The 25839-nt window shown below is 46.1% G+C and overlaps 1 protein-coding gene across 1 annotated transcript; it reads left to right on the top strand.

Moving 5' to 3' along the window:
• Positions 1–8292: 8292 nt before the first annotated feature.
• Positions 8293–21267, top strand: STEAP3 (STEAP3 metalloreductase; the record flags this gene model as incomplete). The annotated part of the gene is made up of 4 exons (XM_083865207.1): positions 8293–8775; positions 9241–9768; positions 11285–11449; positions 17845–21267. 4 exons carry the CDS (start codon positions 8293–8295, stop codon positions 18133–18135), a joined length of 1467 nt encoding a protein of 488 aa, XP_083721333.1. The 3' UTR covers positions 18136–21267.
• Between the last annotated feature and the right edge of the window lie 4572 nt (positions 21268–25839).

The following is a 25839-nucleotide window of genomic DNA, read 5'->3' as shown; positions in this document are numbered from 1 at the left end:
GGAAGGCAGAGTGCTGTGGGGTCCTGGCACTTCAGGGCAGTGAGTTGATTTCCAGCAGAGAGCATCCCTCTCCCACCCATCTGGATCCCCAAAGATGACTACCTGGTCATCACCAGTTGTGTTTTCCTCTCTCCCAGGAGCTTCCCAGGAGCTGCTGGGAAAATCAGCAGAGGCAGTACATGGCCCTACATTCTTTGCCTTTCCTGTTCTCACCACTGTGCTTATTCAGGGCTGGCTCAGAGCTGCCTCTGTACTATGTGTCATGCCTGTGCTCCGTGGAGGGGAAAAAACAGATCAGCAGGAGATGGGCTGGCTCTCTGCCACAGGCTGTGTCTTCCCTCCACCCCACACTGCCTCCCAAGCCATCTTCTCCCCGTGTGGTCCTGTGCATCTTCTGAGTGACTGGGTGAAGCAAAATCAGAAAGGCAGGAGAGTGCTGATCTTGGAGACCCTTCTAACAGGCGCTGCAGCACGGAAATGGCCAACACAAATATTTTCCTGCACACGCAGAGCAATTCCTACATGTCTTTCCTGGAAAGAAACAAAGAGGTTTTAAAGGGGCTGGAGCCTGCCAGCTCCCTGTGGTGACTGCTGAAGTCAGGTCCTGTCATCTCTGTAGGCCTGGAGAAGGGTGGAAGCCCCAGCTCATTTTAGGCAGGAACACCTTCACCCATCGTGTCTGGCTGCAGGGAATTACTGGATCTACCTGAGAAACTTCCACCGTCCAGGCTTTGGGTTGCTTTCCTGCTCTTCTCACACTTGGGGAGGAGAAGGCTCAGAAACGGGTGAGTCCCTGAGTTGTTAATTTGGTAAGAGCAGCAAGACAATGAAGACCCCAAAAGAAAGCAAGAGAAGCCATATAAGACTTAAGTACAGCACCTGAAGTTGTTGTAAACCACCATTTTATGTCATTTAAGAACTGTGAGATGCTGAGAAAATAACCTTCTCATTCAGAGTCACATCAGCCAGATAAGCTCCTGTGTGCTGTGTCAGCATCAGCACTGCGCTAGCAAACTCCATCTTGCTTCAGGTCTGTGCCTTCCACGGTCTTACAGTGAAACTTCAGGATTTCCCAGACTTTCAGATTCCCATTTCATAATGTTTTATTATAGGTAGGTCTTTCTCAGGCTTCTCATCAACACAGTGGGCACAGGCAGCAAGATGTTTTTGCAGAATAGCAGAGGAAGTTCTTCAGACAAGGACATTGCTGCAGAGAGGTAGCACTGCAAATGGAGGCAAATTTGGGGGAGAAAAGTTTGAGGATCTGTGGCAGAACCTGTTGGTAAATGTGCTTTAAAGTACATTGTTTTGATAAAAACAGGCCAAAGGTTTGTTTTCCAGATTTTTTTTATCATAAATAGGTAGTTTTCCTGCTCAGCATTAAAATGAGGGGTTTATCCTTGGGGGCAGGATAAAATACAAAGTGATCACAGGCTGGTGTAGTTCTATAGGAGAACTGTAGCCAAAATGTCTGAGCTTGTGTGGGAAAAGAGGTTATTTTGTCCCTGTGGGAAATTCTAATAGCCCTTTCTCCTCTACTTTCCCCTGTTCTGAAAGATATTTTTGAATTTTGGCCCCGGTGAAGACCAACTTGTGGTCAGGGACATGGATATGCCTTAGGCTTCACTGCTGGCTTCCAAAGACAACATTCTCAATATTTTTCAGTGTATAAACCAGAGGGTGTATGGAGTTGGGAGGGTCAGTGCTTGTCAGGCCGTGTTTTCATTAGTGTGAGATGGAGTAGAGAGGCACATACTGAATTTGTAGGTGACACTGAGCTAGGAGGGACTGGAAACATTTTAGAGAAGGGACTAAGGATTGACGATTGTGACAAGCTGGTGAGCTGGTTTAAAAAAAAAAAAAAAAAAAAAACAGGGCACATGTTCTGTCCTGTGTGGTAGGACTGACTGACCGCCTGGACACCAGGTGAGCAACCAGCCAGCCAGTGGTCACAGGGAGCCAGAGGACAGGGACACTGTGCCCCATGAGTCAACAGGGGCACACAGTTGTGCAAAAGCAAATAGTCTTCTCGGGATGAAGAGAGAGAAGTGGTGCGTTGGGGAAGCAGCGTCTCTGCTCCAGGTGGTGCCTTTTAGGGGCTCAGTTGGAAAATGCAGCTCTGGGCATCCTCCAAGAAAAATGAGAGCAAGGAACAGAGGCTGAGTTGTTGCACATTCGGTAAATAACAGTTCTGATGAAAGAGTTGGGTTTCACTTGTGCAGGAAAAACCGAAGAGAGATGTGAAACCTGTTCTCCAAATACAGAATGTGTCTGCAGAGAAGGCAAATCATTTACCATGTCCTTTGGGGGTAAAAGAGAAAGGGATAAGGTTAAATGGATTGAGAGATAAAGAGGGGAGAAAGCAGGGCTCTGCAGGAGCTTATGGAAGTGGTTTTAGCAGATAAATACCTGCTAAATGAGGTAATCAGATAAAGAGCTGCCCTGGGGCAGGAGGAGGGATGAGGACCTGTGAATGCAAAGTGCATCAGGGTGGAGAACAGCTGCAGAGGGGATCATGTGGCAACTCCTGGAGCCCCACAGCAGGTCTGGGGTCACAGCAGGTCCCATGGCAAGTGTGGGGTCACAGCAGTCCTTGGAGCCCACAGCAGGTCTGTCCCCAGAGGACATGGCAGTGGACATACCCAGCACGCAGTGGTGCCAGCTCAGGGCAGAACCAGCTCCCCTGCTGTGGTCCCTGTCCCTCCTCCCCACCCCAGCAGCGAGGGCATGGGGTGCACTGTCCCGTGTGCCTGTGGGTGAACGGGCTGAAGGACAGCAGCGGGGACAGCCCAGCTCCCAGCATTTCCTCATTCTCATGTCCTGGCTGGCAGCCCAGGTGAGTTTGCAACATGGCTTTTCTGGAAGGGTGATTTACATCCTTTGCCAGTTCCTGGTTTGCATCATTCGGGAGATAACTCTGCTTTGGAGGGAGAAAGAAGAAAAGAGGCAAGGAAAAAGGCAGCAAGCTTGGTTTCTCTGACTCTCTCTTGCAGGCAGAGCTGGGGAAGTCATTTCCAGTCAGCCTGGGCAGGCCTGAAAGGTCTCCAGAAATGTACACCGGAGCCGAGATTAAAGCGGCTTTGGATAAGCTCTTTTATTACTTAAATCTGTTCCAGTTCCAGCAGGTTCAGGTTCATGGCACTTGCTGTGCTCCTGGGAGGGATGCTCTGTGTGTGGGAAAGAGACTTAAACATTTGATTTTCCCTGGAAATAAAATGGTGGTAGTAAAAAAAAAAAGAATGTTTCTGCCCAGAGCAAGACCTGAGTGGAATGTTTCAGGTGCTGAATGCTCCTCTCCAGCTGGGGCTTTTGGAGGGTTAACACAGCAAGAGATGCTCTGCAAACAGAGGCTGGAGGGCTTTGGCTTCATGGTTCAAAGGTCTCTCCATGTAGACTGAAGTCCCCTGGGGGCAGAGATCACCCTGGAGTGTGTGTGTTTGTGGGACCATGGCTGGCAGCGCCCAAAAGGACCTTCCCAGTGCGGAAATCACCACATTCCTCTGCAGTGCCCTGACTAAAGGCTCTGCTGCATCATTTGATTCCTCATGTGCTTTGCTGGTCTTTCAAGCCATGTGCTCGTTAAGGAATGTGTATAATAATCATGTGCTTTATCTCGAGTAACACCCAAGCAGAAGCTGAAGCACAGAGCAGGCTCTTTGATGACCTGCACGGGTTGAATCCACAGCTAATGGAGACTCAGTTGTGGTTGGTCTAAACAAACACTGACTTTGGGGGAAGACACAAAAGCAGATGTTTTAGCCAAGGTGGTGCAGACTGAGTATGTGAGGCTGAGCTCAAAGATGAGTTTCTGTGCAAACAGGAACCAGTTTGGTTTCACTGGACAGGACATTCACTGGAGCTCTGTACAAGATTGCTGCCATATTCTTCTGCTGCCACAGTTTGATATGTTTAAAACACTGCCTTTTTATTAATGGTGTAATTAGGTTGGAGTAATGGTGAAATTAGGTTGTGTTTTATCTGATAAATCTGAATATCAGGGCACTTAAATGAAGCTTGATTTTTTTTTTGTCCAGAACTGAAGCAAAGCTCATGCCTTGCCACCACAGGTCCCTCCTTCTTCAGGGTGTGCAACTCTGAATTGCGAATTACAGGAACCAGCTAGGCTGTCCTCCTGCACCAGAGGATGTGAAAGGGGCCCCAAAAGATGGTCTCATTGTTAAAGACATGGTCAAAGATATCTGGGGCATCCCAGACAAACTTGCTGCAGTCCCATCATTGTTAGTATCTCCTTCCCCCACGTCTGTGGAAAGAGGATAACAAATGTGCCTGTTCCCCAGTAGCTGTGGGGGATGATCTGCTCAGCAGATTGACTCTGCTGTGAGCCCAGGGACACCTGAGTGGGCTCCTGCAGCCCAGCTCCATCCAGAACAGTTGTCCTGCTGCAAAATCTTAGTGAGGCATCTCAGTGTGGGCAGAGAGGCAGAAAAACCTTGTTTGCCTGGCACCAAGCCTAAGCTAACAGCCTCTGCCAAGCCTCAGGTACAAAATATGTAGAATTATCCCTGTTTTTCTTCTGTGAGAACCCCTCCCTCCCTCTGCCTGGGCAAGAGAGATTTGACTGCTTCATTTCATGCAGCTGCTGTCTGTTTGATCCCATTCCTTGGGGCAGAAGTTGCCCTCTGGGATAGTTTTTGTAGAGTGCCCAGCAGAGGGGAGCTCCCCCTCTTGCTCACTGCCCATCACTGCTATTGCCCTGCAATTAATAGCAGTAATGGCAAAGGAGTCACTGAACTGCACATGGGAGCAAGTGTCCTACAGCTGGACACAGCAGGGATGTAAGGGTGTCATTAACAGCCCAGCTGAAGGGCTGTTACTGTACATTGCATTCAGTTTTTTAGTTAGGAAACTCCTGCCCAGTTAGAATTGGAGCTTATTTATTCCCATTGGGCTGTGCTTTCAATCATCTTGTAGCTTCCTTGGTAAGAAACTGATCTCCTTGGATTAGCACGTGCTGTAAGTCAGCAGGGATGCAGTTTGCTTGATAAGGAAGATCAATAAATGGGATTTGTCTAAGTCTGGAGATGCTAAAGATGTATCCAAGCACCATGATATTCACTGGTGACCTCCTCTGCATCTGAGTGACTCTGCAGCATCCTGGCCGTGGTGCTTTGCACCAACTCTGGATGGGTTGACCTTGCTGTGGTGAATTAGCTTGGGGAGGGAGGGTTTCAAGAAGGTGACATGTTGTCCATAGGTGCAGAAAAAGCAGTGTGGACACGGTAAATCGGGGGTGGAGGCAGGAGGCAGGGGGGAGGCAGGGGGTCTGCATGTTCCCCAGAGATACCGAAGTGAAAAAAAAGCTGTTTGCCTAATCAGGCAGTCCCTTGCCAGGCATCTGTTAGGCAGAGAATACAGTGTTTGTCTCAGTGAAATGTGTTTATGGTGAAAGAGGGATGTTCCCCTTCTTTCTTAGGAGGATTTCAGTGCATGGCAATGACAGCAATGCAATCCACAGGTATCAGGCAGTGCCAGGGACCATCCCACCAAGGGCTTGCAGCAGGGATGAGTCCTGCTCCAAAGCCCCACCAGTCAGAGCATGACTGAAATAATCGCACCAAAATTCAGAGAAAACATTTTGAGTCTTCTTATTTTGTAACTATCCTGCTGACTTCAAAGGCTGTTTAATTCTGTCATCCCTTTTAATCAAAATAACTGGAGACAGCAAAGATGTTTATCTCCAAACATTGCCAACATCTCTCTACGTGTTCAGTGGCAGCTGCAGGACAGAGGAAACATACTGTAAGAAAAATTGCTTGCAGCAGCATTTACATCCCAGTGGGACCACAGAGAAAACTTTTAAGGTGCCTTAAATCGATTATGAAATGAGTCTGTGGGTAACAATCACTTTGTCACCCTGAATGCTGATTTCTCCCCCCGTGGCTGAGACTCAGAGATACATTTCTTTATTTTGGGGTAATATTTTGTGTGCACAGGTGGTGGAAAAGGGGAGGGGGGTATGGGAGAGCAAGCTAATTATTCTGAACAATAGCATTGGCCCTGGAACAAATAGTTCTGGACATGAATAAATTTAGGTGAAGCAAGAAGGTTTCTAAAAAATAAAGCAGTGAGTGTGTGATAAAGCTTCTGTTAAGAAGGGACCAGGAGGAAAAAAAAAAAAACAACCAGCATTTTTTGCAGATAGAGATCTGAAAGACATTCCTCTCACTTTTTCTCTATGGCTCTTTTCTATGTTTATTCATAGCACTTCTTCCATGAGCACACCTTTTGCTCTCTGGGACAAGGTAGTGCTTGGCAAGACGCAAGTATTGTCACTGAAACCATGATGGGTTTCTACCCAGGGCAGTGAATTATAGTTTCAAAGTCCATCTGTTGAAGGGGTTTTCCAGGTTTCAGTGAGGAGCAGGATTGAGATCATGGTTGCTGTGTGAGAGATCTCCTCCAGTAACTTGGCTGCACTTGATGTTTGTCAGCCAGGGACCACCAAGCTAGTGTTTTCATAGTAAAGTGACCCTTTGATCATTTTCCTGAGTGGTTTTAACAAATTTGCAGCTCATTAAAGTGCATATATCATTAGGGGAGTTTATGCCCATAGGCAGCTCTTGCCATGTCTCTCTAGTGTCTGTAGTGAATTTTGGTTCTCAGGCACTTCGAATGAGGAAATCCTTTTGGAGATTCTTCACAAGAAAGATTGACTGTCCTAAATTATTTTGAATGGGTATTAGGAAGAAATTCTTTAGTATAAGGGTGATGAGGCATGGGAACAGGTTGCAAAGAGATCCTGTGGATTCCCCATCCCTGGAGGTGTTCAGGACCAGGTTGGATGGGGCTCTGACCAGCCTGGTCTAGTAGAAGGTGCAAGGGGTTGAAAGTAGATGATCTTTACGTCCTTTTCAACTCCCTTTCAACCTAAACCATTCTATGATTCTGTGATCACTATGCACAAGTTCCATCTTCTCAATATTCACTCCCTTTCCCAGATCACTTATGAGCATGTTGAACAGCATAAATCCTCAGGGAAATCCCTTGGCAACCTATTCCCATTATGAGAACCATTTATTTCTTTCCACCCTTTTTTTCCCATTGGTAACTATTCATGCAGAAGTGCCCTTCCCCTTTGCACCACTACTGTGCCAATCCCAGAAGAGCCTTGGGTGAAGGACATTTCCAAGAGCCTATCAAAAACACAACCTCACCAGGGACCAGGTCACCCCATCCAAATGGTCACCTTCACTTTGAAAGAACTTGACCACGTACAAGGCAAGACTGCATTCCACCAAAGCCAATTTGTCTCCAACCCCAGTATACCACAAGTCTGTTAATTATGGTCTTTATTATAATCTCTAGCAGTGTGCCAATAAAAAAGCCAGATGTCCTGGTGTGTAAGTTCTGTGGGCTGCCTTCTGAGCCCTTTTAAAATCTCACTCTTGGGAATTTGCCATTCCTTTATGATAAATTTGCTATTCCTTAAGTTGGGAGGCAGATTTGAGCCACTGACACAGCCCATGAGCAGTCTGGCAGTTCTCTGCCCAAATTTCTTCTGACCTCCAGGTTCAGCTGCTGTGCTGCCTGTGAATTTATTGATCTGCTTAAAACCTCTCCATGCCCTCAATATCTAATCTGTTACAGGGCAAAATTCATTAACGTTTGTAAAGCTCATCAAGATCTTTCATGAGCAAATCTCATCATGTTTTAATATATTTTTTAAATGCCACGAGTAAGTTCTCATTACTCATTAAAGAGCTGAAGCAAACAGCGCTTGGCAGACCTAAATATTGGAACAGGCAAGGGCTGCAACTCTCTTCGTTCACCACTTTTAGGACACTTCCATTTCAATTTGACTTTCTGCCTTGATTCTGCTCCAGCAAATCAGAAGCAGATCTGATCAAATCCTCCAGCTTTTCCAAATGTAGTCTCAGGGATCTTCATGGACCCCTTCTTAAGGATATATCTGGTAGCTCCATGGGAATCTTGGAGTTTGTGGTCCTGATTGCTGTTAGTGCTGGCCTGGCTTTGCAGCGTGAGATGCCAGCATGAAGGACAGCAGAGGATGGATTGGATCACAAAGCCCTGGGAAACCTCTTGTGAAAGCCTTCACCTTCCAACCCAGCATGGTGTTTTGTGCCCCTCCAGTGGTGCCTGTCCATTACTGCACATTTCCTAGTGGGTTTGGCAAATGGGTTTGGCTATTAGGACCAAAACCACTTGTTCAAGTGCCCTAAGTGTCATTTTCCCCCATGACCTTAGACACAGTCTGGGTCTCTGCAAGAGCTCCACAGTGAATTTGCATTTCTCCTCGTTTTCCTTGGCAGGATGTCCAGAGGAGACATGGCCAAACCTCTGCTGGGCCACCGGGGCACGGAGGGCGAGGGCAGCCCCACGCCGCCGGCCGGCCGCACGGTGGGCGTGCTGGGCAGCGGTGACTTCGCGCGGTCCCTGGCCGTGCGCCTGGTGTGCTCCGGCTTCAGGGTGGTGGTGGGCAGCCGCAACCCCAAGCGCAAAGCCAGCCTCTTCCCCTCTGCAGCAGAGGTCACCTTCCAGGCCGAGGCGGTGAAGAAGGCGGATGTCATCTTCGTGGCCATCTTCAGGGAGCATTACTCCACCCTCTGTGACCTGGCTGATGTGCTGGTGGGCAAGATTCTGGTGGATGTTAGCAACAACACCGAGATCAACCACCACAAGGAATCCAATGCGGAGTACCTGGCCTCCCTGTTCCCAGCCTGCACCGTGGTGAAGGGGTTCAATGTGGTTTCGGCGTGGACGCTGCAGTCGGGTGCCAGGGATGGAAATAAGCAGGTATTGTTTTCTTCCAGCAGGGGCTAAATTCCAACTGTTTCAGCAGCTGAGGTCTGGCAGCATCAGCAAATGGCCTTGGGCTCCAGGAGAAGGAGTCTTGAGTGCTGACTGTGGCATCCAGAGACCATCCCTTAACTTCTGCATTTCTTTGTCCAGAAATGAAGTACCTTCACTCAGTTCACACCTTGTAGTCTTTGGAGCATCTGCCTAAGTGAAAAGTATTATTCAGTTGTCTGTTTATCTAAACTGAGCCAGTAAAACAAACTGACAGTGCATGCATGAAAGGAAACCTGTCTGGGAGAGAGGTCTTTGTCAGCCCTGGTAAAACCCTGTCAAAAAGCCTGCCAGGAATTGTGATGCTCAGTGGAATAACATAAGCTCCCTGTGACACAGAATCCCTCCCGATGCACTCGATCCCAGCAGCCTGATTTCTTTGCCTTATGTGTGTATTTCTATTTGTTGCAGGTTCTGATCTGCTCAAATAACCAAGAAGCCAAGCGCATCGTAGCAGAAATTGCTCAAGTCATGGGATTCACCCCTGTGGACATGGGCTGCATGTCATCAGCCTGCGAGATCGAGAACATTCCCCTGCGCCTCTTGCCAGCCTGGAAAATCCCCATCTTTTTGGCTCTGGGGCTTTTCCTTTGCTTCTTCACCTACAACCTGATCCGGCAGGTCATCCACCCTTACATCAGGGAGCAGAAGAACAAGCTGTACAAGATCCCCATCGAGGTGGTCAACACCACGCTGCCGTGCGTGTCCTACGTCATGCTGTCTCTTGTCTACCTGCCCGGGGTGCTGGCAGCCTGCTCACAGCTCTACTACGGCACCAAGTACAGGCGTTTCCCAGACTGGCTGGACCAGTGGCTCCAGCACAGAAAGCAGATTGGTCTCCTCAGCTTCTTCTGTGCAGCCCTGCACGCCGTGTACAGCCTCTGCCTGCCCATGCGCCGCTCCCACCGGTACCTGTTGATCGAGACGGCCGTCAAGCAGGTAACGGGGGTGCTCCTCAGCTCAGCACCTGCAGGAATCTTCTAAACTCACACAGATTGAGGGTGGTGGGCTTAGTATATTGGCTTTTTCATTTGTCTTCCAAAGCAGGTGTGGGACAGTGGGAAAAAGCTACTAGGAGCACTTCCACCACAGGTAAGCTGCATGCCACAGACTAAGCACTCACCTATCTGTGCTGAGGACCTGGCATCTCCCAGATACACAGCTCCCTCTGCATTTACAGCCAGGGCTAGGATCAACCCCCCACCCTGTGCCATTGCTCCCCAGAAATCCTGACAAGCCTTGAAAACCAGCCTTGTGTCTGAGACTAGGTCAGAGGCAGGAAAAATGCTAGCAGAGGGGAAATCCAATGGTAGGAGGAGCAGAGTTCCATTCAGCTCCCAAAATCTTGGCAGATCCCTGTTTGTTCACACTGATGTTCATAATTGTGCCTGCTGGAGTAACCAAGTCATAACTCAGAGAGGGTTGTGTGTCCTGTGTCCTCATCAACGTGTGCCTGCAGGAGTTTAACAAAATGGTGGTGAAGAACTGGTTATATAAGAACAAGGAAATGGGAAAGGACTTTATTGCTTTATGGACACTCTCAGCAGTGTTTATCCAGTGTGAGATTGCTGCCTTCAGGCAGTTCAGCCAGCTCCCATGCGATTTGCTCTTTCCTGCCCCTGACTTCTCACTGCTCCACATTACTCCCTCCTGGGATGGCACAGGCTTCATGCAGCTGAGGGGGGAATGTGGTCAAGGAATTAGCCCACAACCATTCTGTTTTCTGTGCTGGGGTATTTGGCTGAGTGACTCCAAATATTTGCCCCAAAAAGGAGGGAAGGGGCTGTGGAGGCAGAGGGGAGCAGGATGGCTAGTTTTGGCAGCAATGCCTGTTGAGAGCATCCATCAAACACCATTCACAGCCTCTCAGCTCCAGCCTTGAGCAGGTTCATCTCAATTGCCACAGTTGCACATTAATCTCAGGCAAGCATCCTGTGTTCATTTCCTCTCTACCTCCTGTTTTCTAGCAACATCTTTGTTTAGTAAATTAAACCCTTTTAATGGGCTAAAGAGGACAGTTCTAAATGTTCCTCTTTGCCATGCAGTATAAAACCCATCTTCCCTTCCATTAGCATGAACAATTTCCCCCTAAATGCACTTAAAACAAAGGTTATTAGGAGACTACTGCATATTCAAGCATCTGTATTTGTTTTCATGGCTTTAAACTGAGTTCTCATTGTAATTATCTTTCCAAATGTGACTTTGGGGCTTGCTGCTGTGGTTACAGGCATGAGAGCATTCAGCAGTTCTTCCCAGCAGGCTTCAAATCAGGTCTAGCTTTGGCCAAATGGCTTTGGGATAAGAGAGCATTTCCATATCTCCCAAACTGGCAAATACTGCTGGAGGAATAGGACCCAGTGCTCATCCAGGAAACCTGCTTCCAAACCCAAAACATAAAATTCAGTTCCTCTGTCCCTAAGCACCCCGTTTTAACAAACCTTCATTGTCATGCCAGGCTGTGGAGAAGAAGATGACAATCTGGGTAGAGGAGGAAGTCTGGAGGATGGAGATTTATATCTCTGTTGGAATAATTGCCCTGGGCTTGCTGTCGTTACTTGCCATCACTTCACTTCCATCCATCGCAAACTCTCTCAACTGGAGGGAATTCAGTTTCATTCAGGTAAAGTTGACATTTGCTGATGCCAGAGAGTGATTCTGCAGGATCAGAGTCAGGCCCTCACACAGGCAGGGCAGGGACTGACCTGCTTTGCCAGCACATCCTGCTCTGGCAGGGCAGCTGCAAACCTCCCCATGCACCTCAGAGCCACAGACCCCTCGTCCAGGAGGTGAGACCCACAGGCAGAGGGGGGTGTAGGAGCATCCGTAGACAGTAGGGAGAGGGAACTCTGCAGACCTGAGACACTCTTGAGAGAATACATGGTTTATTGCAAGGCTCGTGGGTAAAAAGGGCCTGGCCTTTAGCCACCAGCCTCACTGAAGGGAAGCCCCAAAGAGAGTGAGCCCCAAAGAGGGTGAGAGAGAGAGAGAGGGTATGAGGCAAGAGAGGTGGCAGGGGTAAGTGAGGTAAGGTAAGAGAGCCAGGGCCTTGTTACAATACATTATATCTCCTTTTGTGTTGAATATTCTAATTTACAGTGACCGACCCGCGTGAGATACAAAACCTACAGGCTTTGCATACAGCCTATGAGAACTACTATATTACCATATCACTCTGTATTCTAAACTCTAAAGGCTACTTTCTTATTTGTCTTTTCCCCAGATACCTTGGTGGGGTGGAGTGGGGCTACACCCTTGGGTCCCTTAGTGTCCCATTGTTTGTTATCACTTAACCCATCTCCCAGCTGATCACCATCTTCCTGCCTGCCATGCCTACATCTCAAAAGTAGCTTTCATTTCTATTTCACTCACAGGTTTCATATTTTCAGTATTTCTTGCCAGGCAATCATATTTGTAAGCTTTTCCTGTCTCATCTTCCCAACAGAGGGGCAGAGGGCTGTGGTGTGTCCCGGGGCCCTGCTGCTCTCACACAGGGCTTGTCCTATCCAAGGAAGGTGCTTTTCTCAGGAGAAGGGAAAATACAAAGTGTCGTGGGCACCCACGTGCGGATCAGCGGCAGCAGAGCTGCTGTAGGGGGCACCAGGCTGTGGGGGACAGGCAGGGAACTCGCTGTGGACACAGCTGGCTGCAGGACACAGAGCTGCCCTTGCTATTCAGGGAAAGTGAGCTGCTGAAAAGGAGAGCACCTGGGAGGACAGCGCAGGGGAAAGACAGATTTGGCAGAGCTTGCATGCACCCACGTGTTCAATAGACAAGTTCAAAAAGGCTTAGAGCAGTCTGTAAACAGTCAGAGCCCACACAGCACAGAGAACTGGGTGTGATTTCAAGGAAAAGGCCATGTCTGATTCTAAAAGCTGAATTAGTAATGTAGTTTTTCCCCAGTGGTTTAGGAGCCTTCCTCCCACTTGCAGTGATGGGCAAGTTCCCAAGGGCCAAATTCCCTTGGTGACCTGAGTCTACCCCATGGGATGTTCACAGACACCATATTCAGTGGCTGCAGCTTTTTCAGGGATGCATTTGGAGCCAGGCTTAGGGCTAATTAACAGAGATAGCATACAATGAACCTTTCAAGTATCCCCTGCACATTAGAGCTGATTTTGAGGCCAGAGCCCTCTCACTGTGTCACAGTCATATCCCACAGCCCTAAACCCTCCTTGTTACTTGTGCTTCCTACACCAGGGCTGCTTAGCATGCACCAGGTTTGTGTGCCACTGCAGTAACCCCTGTGGCACCCAACATGTGTCAGCCCCCCCAGGACCCCTGCAGCTCCCCTGTGGAGCCTCTCTTTGCACCACATTGGCACACACCTAACCCTTCCAAAGGGGAGGGCAGGGTTCAGGGATGCAGAGGTGAATATCTATCATCCAGCCTCTGTTAAGCTCTGCTGAAGCTCTTCAGTGGTATATAAATAATTCAATATTCATTAGAGCAGGAGTTTGAAGTCTGCTCCCCTGCTTCTCCCACGAGTGCCCCCACCACCAAACGAGCAATCCAGTTTGTCTTCTTTCCTCTCTTGCTGTGGGCTAGCTAGTAATTATTTACAGAGAAGAAGAGCTGCACCAGGAGAGCTTGACCCCAAGAGATCATCCCTTGAGGAGAAGGGAGAGCTGGCTTTAAACCTCTCTTTCAGACTGGACAGTGGGAGCATATTAATTCTCACCACCATGTCTCAGGGGAGGGCTGCAGCTGCTGGGACACTGGATAAATCAGTCCTGACTTATGCATCTCATACCAGGAATCCCAAATGAAGGGAAGTATTTCCTTGCAGCCTGGAAGGAGGCTTTGAAAGCCCCTGCACTTCCCTTTGGCTCCCCAGGCAGCCTGGCAGCTGTCCTGGAGGGTGCTGGTGTTGTGTCATGTAACACATACGTTGTCGTGGCAGGTAGTGCGTGTAACAGGACTGTCCCATCTGCCCTTTGGGACCCCTTCCTGAGCCTTTCTAAGGGTATGTCAGCACTGGGACCAGACAAATTCGTGATGGTCAGTTCTAAAATAGCTCTTGGCTGCCCCATATGGGAACTGGCTGGCTTAGTTCATGGAAAGATACTCACACCTATTTCTGTCTGCCTGGAATAAAGCGTGACAGTGTGATATGAGCTCCCAGCTGATCACATGCAAGAGAGGCACGGCTGGTATTGTGCCTTACTGTGGAAATACCATGTAAAAAGAGCAGGTTACAGATCTCCTGCCATGTTAGCTTCCATTTTTTTTTTTTTTTTAATATGAGGGATCTTTTAAATTATTTACTCCTCAATAAGTTGGTGGTGCCTTTCTTGGGGAAATTAAAAGAGCAGCTACAGCTACTGCTTCCAGGCTCTAGAGGTTACAGTCATATAGGTCAGCATGAGCTTCCCTGAATTAATGCACAGTGGCACAGTGTAAATACAATGGGTGAAGCATGAAGCTGCTTTGTCAAATATTTGGGATTTCTAGCACCTCTACAGCATAAAAGAGGTGAAATGCAGATTGCAGATGCCCCAGCCAGATGCCTTCCAGAAAATGCAGCAATTTGTTCCCACCTCAGTTGAACTGGATGGTGTTTCAGAGATGCTGTACCAAAAGCCACACGTGAGACAAAATCAGGAGTCATTTTAGTCCCCTCCTTACCCAGAACTTCTCAAGTCTGACATTTTCCAGCAGCCACTGTGTACACCTGTATTAGTGCCATATACTGCCTCACTATTAAAATACACATCTGTTTCCTGACAGGTCAAAAATCCCACTTGTATTGTTGCCAAAGGTACAGGAAAAAAGGTTAATTTTCACAGTAGCTCCTGCACATGCACAAATTTCAATTAAATATAGTTAAATTGGATACACAGTTCCCCTATGTGTCCATTTTTAACAGAAAATGTACAGGATCGAAACACGGGCTAACAGGAATGATTTGTATGTAACTCAACTTATAGGAGACATTTTTAATGTTCCCCAGTGATTTACAAATCAACTCTAATTGCTTGAGAAGTAAAAATGTGTACAATTGCCTTTACCTTCCTATCCTGAGAAGCCCTCCTGGAATTTGAAGGTTGAATTGACCTGGTTTCTTTCATAGTTCATGTAGCATAAGATGTAAAGACTCTGTAATCAGACCTTTTCTAACCCTCCTGTCGAGGCAGTGCGAGGGGCCAGAGCTGCTTCCATTGAGCTCATAATTTCATAGTACTGATGGCTGCACAAGTCAGAAACATATCTGGGTCAGGAAGGGGCTCTTTGCTTTCAGTGCTGCCCAGGCATTTCTAAATGAGCCACATGTGACTGGATCACCTTTGCTGATCTGTTACAGGGAGCCTGCAGGCACCAAGGAAGTGGGGGAGGTAGAAGAGTTAATGCAGAATAGAAAATACATGCAAAGCCTGCATCAGGAATTTACCATCTTCATACAGCATCTTTCAGAGAGCTTTAATACCCTACAGGGCTGCTGGCCCCACACTTCCTATGTTGTGACAGTACGAAAAGAAACAAGTCTGCTGCTGTTTAAGAAAGATTCCATGGCCAGAAACTGCATAGAGAGGATCAATGAGAGCAAAAGAGTGGTATCAGGGCTAAAAGCACGTTGGCAAATCGGCCCCCTGGGGTGCTCAGCAGGCTCTGCATTGTACTACACTTGAGTGTATATTGAGCTGTAAATACTGAGCCAAGCTGCAATCAGCAAAACTTCGGGGGTTTGTGCACTTACAGACCTGCCTGTATCCAGCTGTCTGGTGAGTGCAGCCATGGCTCCTTCAGCCAGCATCAGCACTGGGACCCCCCTCTGCTCACCACGGTCAGGTCCTCGTTTGTGTTAAAAGTGGATCAGCCCATTGCTGCTGTCAGAGGAGCTGCCAGCCCTGTCTCCAGCCACCAGCAGCTTAGCCATGTGTTTGTTGCCAATTAGTCTTTTTGTTTCAGCCTCACCATCCACACACAAAGGTGGGTCAGTCACGGAGTTCCTGTGATGGTTTGTCACCTTTTGTCCTATTAATTTCCTCTCCTGCTCTCCCCCAGTACCAGCAGCTGTTTAAAGAGAAACTGTAGAGGAATAAGGTAATTATCTCCAGTTCTGACATCTCTGCCATGCACAGAGCCCTGCTTGGGGTGACTGTGGATGTAGCCCCTGCCCAGGGCAGAAAGCACCTGTTCTTGGATTCACCCTGTCCCCTTTCCCCTTCCCTGCTTTGCCAGATGAGTCCTAATCTGGTACTTTGAAACTTTTTCCATGCTGGGCTTTTTTTTGCCTGTTGGAGAGAATCTTAACCTATAAATGATGGATGATCTGTGGGTCAGGTCCTGCTGTTAGGTTCAACTGAGACCACGGCATATTTCAGCAAACAACTCCTTAATTTTCCAAATGCAACTAATCTTGACCCTGTTGGGTTTGCTGCTTGTTACCACCTTGGTTTAGGACATGGACAGGGCTTCTGGTAAGAAGGACAGCTATGCCTGAAAGAAAGGATAAGTGTGGGGTTGCACATAGGACTGAGGTTCAGTTCCCAGCTCTGTTCCCAACTCCTGGCATGATCTTGAGTAATTCAGCTGTAACACAGAGAAGAGTTCTTCCCTGCCTTGGCAGGACTCAGCAACACCCACATGACTGCCTGAGAGATACTGTAAAAGTGAAGTTCTGATAGCACATTTTGGAGCTTTCCTTCCCTCCCTTGCCCAGTCTCCTCAGCTGCTTAAAATATTAGCTCAGAAGTTTAGAGGAGCCTTGGTCTGATGTTTTTGGTAACAATATGGTACATTTTTAAAAGTTGTGTGGGTTTTTAAATTGTTTCTCAGCAATCACAAATAGAAGGGGAAGCTATGAATTGACTAGTTCTTTGGCTGAAACTGTTTTTTCAAAAGACAATGAGTCTTTTCTCACATCTTGCCCTGGTTCCTTATTTCCCTGCCACGTCCTCTTTCCTGGACATATCTTCAGGAAGACCATGTTTCTTGCTGATCTCTGCACCAAAATAGATATTTTGGTTTGTAAAGGCTTTTTTCCCTAAGCAGCAAAATTTTCCCTGTCTAGGCATCGTGAAATTTGGTTGTTATTTCAGGCTTAGACCAAGCATTCAAAGTAGGGCAGCAGAGCAAGATGCTACACCTGTGCTTTTCTCTGAAAACACAGCAGCAAAGGCCTGTACAAAGGAAAACACAGCAAGTGCCCAGTGCTCCTGAGTGCCAGCAGGCACTGGGAGCTGGCAAGCTCAGGAGCTACCACCTCTGATGCTGGCAGGAAGCCATCAGTGAGGGGAACAGTTTAAAACCTGTCTTAGACAGCAACCCTCAGAGGGAGCGGGAAATACTCGGGAGGAGATGTCTCTGTGGGTGCTTGGGAACATGATCTCAGCTGAAAAAGAGGCAAGTTCTTGCCTGTAGAACAGGGGCTGGGTTCCTGCTGCCTTTCTGAGTGGATAAAGGGCTCTTGACTCCCCATTTCAAGGACTTAGCCTATCACACAGCCTTTGAACCAACACAGATCTCTAAGACAGAGGAGGAAACCCTTGAGGGCTGTTGCTCACCTCAGAGCACTTCTGCCTGAGGTGAATCTCATTTTCCTGTAGATGACACCAGTCACTTGAAGATGTCTTTGTTCTGTGTGGAGCTGTGGCTTCACCCATTTCCAGCAGTGCCAGCAGTTGTCCAAAGCCACATCACTGATGTTTTATCCTGCTGGTCAGAAGCCTCAGCCAGCCAGGGACTGGCAGGAGCAGAGCTGAGCAGAGCTGGCAGCCCTTGGGAGCCTCCTGTGCCCACCTGCTCAGCAGGGGCTGGGGGCTGCTGCTTCTCTGTTGAATTGGCAGCACCTTCTGGGAAATTCCTGCTGAGGTTCTAATGTCACACTTAACCTCTGATTAGACAAAGAAAAATGCAGCCTGGCATACCCAGGGAAGATTTATTCTGTCCAGGAAATGCAAGAGTACCTATTGATTTCTCTATGTCATGTACACTTAGAAAATAATGTCAAAAACACAGGAAGGCAGCCAGGCACAAGGTACTCTGCTAACTGGTGTGTGTTTCTTTTCCTTTTAGTCCTCCCTTGGATTTATTGCCTTGGTGATCAGCACTCTGCACACACTCACCTACGGCTGGTCAAGAGCCTTCGATGAGAATCAGTACAAATTCTACCTGCCCCCAACCTACACCCTCACCCTGCTGGTCCCATGCACTGTGATCATAGCAAAAGTCATCTTCAGTTTGCCCTGCATCCGGCACAGACTTCTGAGAATCAGGAGGGGCTGGGAGAAGGGCAGATACGTCAAATTTGTTCTGCCCAGCGCAACGGGGGAGTTTTCAAGTGGGGAGACCTCCAGTAATGTCTAACAGCCCCAGCTTGGAGGATTTCAAAGCACTGTCAACATTTCTATAAAGGTGTTTCTTTTTTCTTAAATATATGTATGTTTTTGGTATAATGGTATTGTGGATAAAAAAAATAAAATTTGGTGACTCTAGCAAAATGGATGACCATCGAACTAGGTTAGACAGTAGTAGTTAAATTATATTGCTGATTTGCTAGGACAATTATTGCCTTAAAAATTACTGTGAGAGCCGAGCTAGCAGCAGTAATATACATGGGAGACTGATGGACTCTGTTAGTCAGATCTGTCACTTGAGGTGCTGGCTGGCAGCTCCCCAAACCAATATTTCTTGGTTGCTTTCCTAGCTGCTCTCATAAATTTCAATGCCTTTGTTTTTTTAATACGAGGTTGCACAGATTTTCTGGTGTTTATGACAGCAAAGATACCCTGCCTCTTGAGTGTATGGATCAATCAAGGCAGTGAGGTTTAGAAAGATCAATTGCATCTGGTTTTGTTCTCCTCAATGAACTCTGTGGACAAGTCAGAACAGCTATATTCATGTTATTGTGACAGCAGATTTTTAAAATCATCAAATCTGACAGCAAGCCCAGTATCCCTGTTCTCTCACATACACTTCTGGTCCTGGAAGCAGTGCCTGATGCATGTTTATAAGCTGAGGAAATAAAGCACCTTTTCCAGCAGTATAAAGACAATTGAGAGAGAGACATCCCCAATACCAGACGTCTGGTCTGCACTGCTGGCTCTGAGATGACAGCTACTGCTGCATGTTCTCTGTTATACTGAGCCAAAGTTTCAAGCAGTATTCGATTGAAATAGAGCGAGGATAATTATTGGAAAGGCCTGCTGCTTCACAAAATTACATAGAGAAAACCAAGGCCTTCCAGCTGGCCTTACATCAAATAATAGGGTGAAGCTTTTAGGAATCGCTGTCACCTGAACGTTCCCATTTAAGCAAACAAAACAGCAGCTCTAAACCCACTGATTTCACTAGCAATAATAAGATCTTTGAACAGCCCTGCAAAGGAATTATCAAGTCTTTACCACAACATGAAAACATGGCAGTTGTTCATTTTGGGCACAGTCCTTCATTGCCTTACACCTTAAAAAGTCACTTGCTAGATCACAAAGTGGGTATGAAATGCTCTTCTGGCTTCACACCCACGGTGGACAAGGCACAGGGCAAAGAAAATTTCTGCCCTAATTTCATGGTTCACCTATCACTTTCTATGAAGTTCTTATTCTTTACCAGAATAATTCTGTAGGTTTTGATCATCCAAATCACCAAACAGTGAATGGACAGCCATTCACCTAAAGCTCATCTAAAAGCAAGCAATCAGGATGACACAAGAAGACTACCTCAGTCAGGTCAGGTACAAGGACATGCCTGGAACAGCCTCATTTTCCTACAGTTAAGGAAAAGACACTCAGTGTTCAGTATTGCTTTGAGAAACAAGAGCTGTCAGCACCAAATGAAGTACAGCTTGTGGGACAAGGAAGTACTGGTTACCAGGCCAGTTAAAAGAAAGGGCAAGGGGGAATTATCAGCTTTGGGGCACATAAGCCCTTCTACAAGCAAACATTGCTCTCATAACCTGGAAGAGTTCTACACAGACAGAGACTCATAAGAATTAGCCTGTTTGGCCTCAAGTAACTACAGTGAGTAATTTTCTCCAAATACTGCTCATGTGGCCAGTGATGATACTGAGTGTTAGTTCTTGCCTAACACTTACAGTAAAGTCTCCAAGTGCTGCTTCTTGTTGCTGAATAAAAATAAACTGGCTTGAGGGGAAAGCCTAGATTTCATAATCAAATTACTTTTTATTGTTGTTTTGATGGGGTTTGCACAATATGATGAAGGTACCATTCATTCTTTACAACTGCCCCCTCAGCAAGCTGAGTTTATTAGGTTTCCCCATCCACCTCCAGAATTTAGCCCAGATGGGCACCTGACCAAATCACTCTCCAAGCAGACTGATGACCCAACACTATTTATTTCTGGTTTAGGTGATAGGTTAAGTTTCCACATGGATTTGAGACAGTTTAACCTGAATGTAATTCTACCCACTCCAGATTAACTCATCCTTGAGGGAAAACTGGATTCAGCAAGCCTGGTTTTTTAGTTGTGTTCTCCATTTCCTCATCAGGCAAAGACAACATAAAAGCACCAGTTTACACACTTTATTGTGTATTTCAATGACTTTTTTTCCCATCTAGGTTTCTTTTCACATCTTTAGGTCAGGCAAGACTACTGTCTGGCAGCCAGAAAAAATTAGGAGGCAGGGAAAGAACAAGCTTGCAGGCTTTGTCTTCAAGGGGAAAAGAATGGTTTCTTTTGAGTCACTGCAAGGTTAAAGGCTCACCTTTACATGACTTTGTTTACATGACTTCCATGCCTACAATCCCTTTCCCATGGCAAAGGGACAATTTCCATGAGCAGAAGGGGAGTCAGTGAGTCAGCATGGTGCTTTTCAGATGGACACAAGCCCAAAGGGACAGACAAGCCAGCTCAAAATCCCCACAGCTACTGCAGCTCTACAGCATCTAAAAAAAAAAAGCTGGTCAAGTGTTTCCAGGTAATGCCTGTGCCAACAGACTGGCCAGCCAGCCACCATTCCTTTTGAAAACCAAAACCAAATCTTATAAATGCAGAGCAGCATTTCACATGATACCCTCTGATGTATCTGGTCCTTAAATGTGACACAAGTTTGAGTAGTTTCTTCTGATTCTGGAATGCTGAAAATGAAACTAAGGAATTTTTCAATTATCTTTTCCCTAAGCATTTTTGATGTGCATAGGACATTTAGTGAGATTGGCTTAAAATTTACCATTTAACTGGTTTTGTACTTGAAGTTTTTCTCTATCTCTGTATATATGTACACACACACATACATAAATATATGTATCTTATTGCAGAATATATAGCTGGAATGTAAAAATCTTTGTATTTTTATTTTCTGTACTGCCTATGTGCCTCTGAAATATGTGAGAACCAAATGAAAAGCTGTAAGAGTAAGGCCAGTTTTAATCACTGGCCTCTGTAGTTATATAAAGATATTCTGAACAGGTCTACATAATTATATCAGAACTCGTGTGAGTCTTTTTTCCCGTCTCCCCCCAAACAAAACCATTACTTTAATGGCAGTAGTAGAGGAGTGTGATTATCTAGAATTTAACCATTAAGAAATAAAACCCACTACAGCCAGCAGCTTGTAGAATCTCATTATCAAGATAATAAAACGATCACTGCTGTGACCCATGGTGCCAGGGCTCAATTACAGAGTTCCTATGCATGTGAGAGGGCACAAGTGTGTACAGACATATATTTCATTACAGGGGGCTACTGATATTACACAGCACTTGTAGCACAGCATCAAACAAACTTAATTCACTAAATAGAAAGTGCTGTTGATACAGAGTTCAAGGAAGGAGTTCCAGATGGGGGGTCTGCAAAGAAGGATGAAGTTTTAATACTATAAATTTGTTCTCTGCTTCTTAAGTCACTTTTTCATACAAGTGGCATGCCAGATCAACCAACTTCTGGATCTGCAGCGTTGCATTTTAATGAGCTAATTTGTAAGTTGATTTTAATGAGTTCATTTAAATTCCTGAGCTGAAGATTAACCTCTGCAGGTACAGTCCTCTCACTCCTTCAGTTTTATAATACAAGGCTTTAAACAGTGCAATTGGTTTCTTGCTCTCAAGGGATTTACTCACAAAGTATCAAACTATAGTTTAATCTTTAGGGGGATGCACTTGCTTCAGCACTTCTGTGCGATATATTTCCTTCAGCCTCTCCAAGATGGCCAGCACAGCTACAATCAGCAACAAAACCTGGTGTTATTTTGAGCTCTAAATTTCACACACTGAGCTAGCGGGATTTGCAGACTGTGCCTTGGGTTTGAGGAATGAGATTTGTTACACTAGGACAGTTTTCTTTTATCTATTTATTGTGCCTTAATAAGTGGCATCAGTTTTGTAGAATTTCTGCACAAGTTTGGTGGTTTTTTTGTGCATGTGTGAGAACCATGCACATTTCAAAGCTGAGCACAGAATACACAGATGCCATCCATGATTAGGGACAGTTCTTGTTAGCAGAGCTTGTACAGGACATTCATAATCAAAGACTAAAAATAAGCATTGTCTGGGGCCAGTCAGGAGGATCACATATCACAAGCCATAGTATTACTGAAACCTTTCAAAGACTTAAAGTGGCACAAGTGCATCCTCCTAGAAAGATAATCTGCTTCAGATTTAGAAATCTCAACACTGGAGGATGCACTACAGCTGTTGTTCAGCTGGTTAGTTACTCTTGTTACCTGTTTCCTATATCTGATCTGCAATTAGCTACCTTCAGCTGCTGCATGCCAGCCTGGTGCCTTAAAGAGCTGTTTGCAGCCAGATGTCTGCTTTCAAGTAGCTGTCTTGTTCAGCACTCTAGAAAACAAAGTTGCTGTGCCAGATTCAAGTCTCTGTTCTGCAAAACCAGTTGTATTTGATTTGGGAGGGATGGGGCAGGGGAATAGCTGTGAAGAGATGACCATGATGGTAAGTGCTGGGGTATAAAGCTATCATGGCTAGATTGCTGTTTGACTCTAAAGCCAGCTGATGCCCTCCAACTGGATGGATATAATCATAGAAGCACAAAAAAAGACGTTTAAGATCATTGAGTCCAACTGTTACCCCAGAACTACCAAGCCCATCACTCAACCATGTCCCCAAGTGCCACACCTACAGGTCTTTGTGAATCCCTCCAGGGTTGTTGACTACATTTCCCTGGGCAGCCTGTTCCAACACTTCACAACCTTTTTGGTGAATAAATCTTTCAAAAAATCCAATCTAAACCTCCTCTGGCACAATTTGAGGACATTCCTCTTGTCCTGTCACTGGTAACTTGAAGGAAGAGACCAACACCCAAATACAAGCAGAGAGGCAAAGATGTGACTTCAAAGTAGTGTTGAAATCAGACCAACATCATGCCTTCCATTTTAAAAATCCCGGTTCAGTGAAGAAAAGGGGCTTCCCAAGCTGTTCTTAAAGAATATGTTCCATAGACTAGGTTAGAAAGCAGAATTAAACCTTCTGAAGTGTGGAATGAGAGCAGACAGCAGCAGTTCTTACAGTACTCACTGACATTCCTGGTACACAACATTGTAAGTCTGCCAGAGAGCAGGAATGGACAGACAAAGGTAAATTCTTACATTAATCTGTCACACTGAGCCCTTTAATGTATTCACTACCAACTGAAACTCTCACTCTTCTGGCTAGCTGCTTCTGTCCCACTACAGAGGAATGAATCTACTGATATCAGAGGGAGAGGGTGATAACAAATAGAAGTTACAATCCATAATCGATCAAATATATCACATCTACAGGGACATAGAAGCCCAGTGCCCCATCCTCTCACCACCCTTAACACCCACCTCTCCTCTCATCTGTCTGCCATGTGTGCTAAGCTTCCAGACAAGGTCCTGGTCCCCAGCAAAGCAGAACCTGGTGCTGTGCAGAAGGGACAGAAGCAAGAATAACACCTCCCAAACAACCTGCACAGCACACCGGCTGCACCCATGCACACCACAGTCTTTCCCTGCACACAGCCCAAGACTGCACAGCTGCAATTTCTTTTGCATCACCTCCAGAGTGTGAACAGTGTTTGAGGATTCCAGTGATAGCTGGAATTGAGAAGCAGTTCCCATACACAGGAAGCTGTGGCAAACCCCTAACATGACACCAGTGTGATGCGGCTAGAAGAAAGGAACTAAACAAGCAGCCCAAAACAGGAGGAAGGAATATTTACATCACCCAGGCTCTACCTGCCACTTTAACTTCCCTCTCTTCGACACCTCCCTGGCACCTGCAAGCTGCTGCAAGAAAAGTGATGGGAATCTGGGCAGAAAGCTCTCTCATACCTTGTCCTTGTGCAAAAATTCAAATTTAGCCTTTTAACCAGGCAGCATCTATGCATGCTCTAATCACTGACAGCATAAAGCTGTGCACAGTGCTTGGATTTGGGCTCCAACACTCAAATCCCACCTCAGCTCATCCCAGCTCAGGAAGCACGGCCCAGAGAATGCAATACCAGGTTCTCCTTGCACTACAAGGAAGAAATAGTGGGAGCTTAGGGTCAGAAGCATGGAGGATACATTTGTTGTGTGTTTAAGCTGTATTGCTGAAGATGTTTTGCTCTGCTTTGCATGTGTGTCTGTTCCAGATGGTTTTCCTTGTGTTTAAAAGAAATAGGCATACTTAAAATCTACTTAACAAAACCTCAGCAAATTAACACTGATCTTTTCCAGACAATTCTTCAAATGAATGTTCTGCAAATGCCTCCTCACAGCGTGCAAAGATTTAGATACGCTGGGAACTGGCTCTGCAAAGGATGCTCTCTAACAAGAGGAATTTAAGCACTGAAACCAGTTCAATTTGCCGCTTTTTGATTTTAATATAAAAAGAAATACTTTCTGCAAGGAAAGACTCAGCTTTCATCACCAGAACCATAGCACAGACTTCACAGGCTAAGCCAGTTCACAGCTAAGCACTTTTCATAAACATGACACATCTCTTGGCTTACAGAGGTTCTGGAGAAGCAAAGAATAGGCTGTGCTGACATCTGGTGGCTTTTTCTGCAGGCAAAGAGTTCATGGCAATAGGTCTTGGCTTTTCACTGCCTTTTTTTCTTTCTTTCCTGATGTAACTCCTTCCTTTCCTTATAAGATTCAAAGCATTATGATAAAAACATTTTTGTTTCCACTGACTGGTGGACAGTGCTGTCCTGGGTAAGTCTTCTTGCAAAGCAAGAAAAGAGCCTTTGTTGTGCACTATTAGTTACAGCGTAGAAAAAGTCTCCATTTCAAAGCATATTTTTTCATGGAAAAAAAAAAAATTAATGTACATTCACAGCCACAGGAAATGCTGCTATTGCATATCAGATGAGGTGCAAACCTCACCATTAGAGCACTACAAATCACCACAAGTGGCAGCAAGAAGCAAAGGGAAGTGGTTGGAGAAACGTTTGAAGCTGTGCCTGTTTCTCTGACTCAATAGAAATGGGGAGTAGAGAAAAGTCAGTATCTTGATAAAATTAAAAGCAACAAAAGTTGTCTGCTGGGCGTTTCTTGACTCATTAATCACTTGTAAATCTGTGCCAAGAAGTCCTATGGAAAGGAAGCAATGGAAGGGGGATCAGGTGCCAATCGGGCAGCCTGAGCTCCATCCAAGCCGTTCAATATACAAAGGTGTGCATTTGCCTTAGGCATTTGTAATGCCTCCAGTCATTTGTCCTGCTCTGTACCTGGGATTCTATCAGTCACAGGAGACCAAGAATGAGTATTCTATGTTCTGGTTTTAGCTTCTTGACTTTGGACACTCAGGATTTCTGTGGCTATTAGCTTCCAAGGACAAGGGCCCATGGATGTCCTATCATGGCTGTGGGAACTCCTGGACTGCTACTTGCAGCCTCATTTTTAAATAAGTGATCTGTTCAGGGGATGTTAAATACTGCCAGGGAGTGAAAGAGAAACACCACAGCTTACAATGTATTTCTGGATCACCATAATGTTTACATCAGATAAGGCAGTTAACTGTAGAAGTGGCGCTTATCAGATCTTTGAGTTCTCCTTTATGCCACTGGTCAACTCTGCTGTCCATGTCAGCAGATTTTTCTCAACTCTTGTTTCTTCAAAAGGCAACATAACTACCTCTCGGCAGCAAA

This window comes from Zosterops lateralis, assembly GCF_965231275.1.
Source record: "Zosterops lateralis genome assembly, chromosome: 7".
Classification (NCBI taxonomy): Eukaryota; Metazoa; Chordata; class Aves; order Passeriformes; family Zosteropidae; genus Zosterops; species Zosterops lateralis.
Note: the sequence above shows the minus strand (reverse complement) of the source record. Positions and strands in the feature narration are given on the sequence as shown.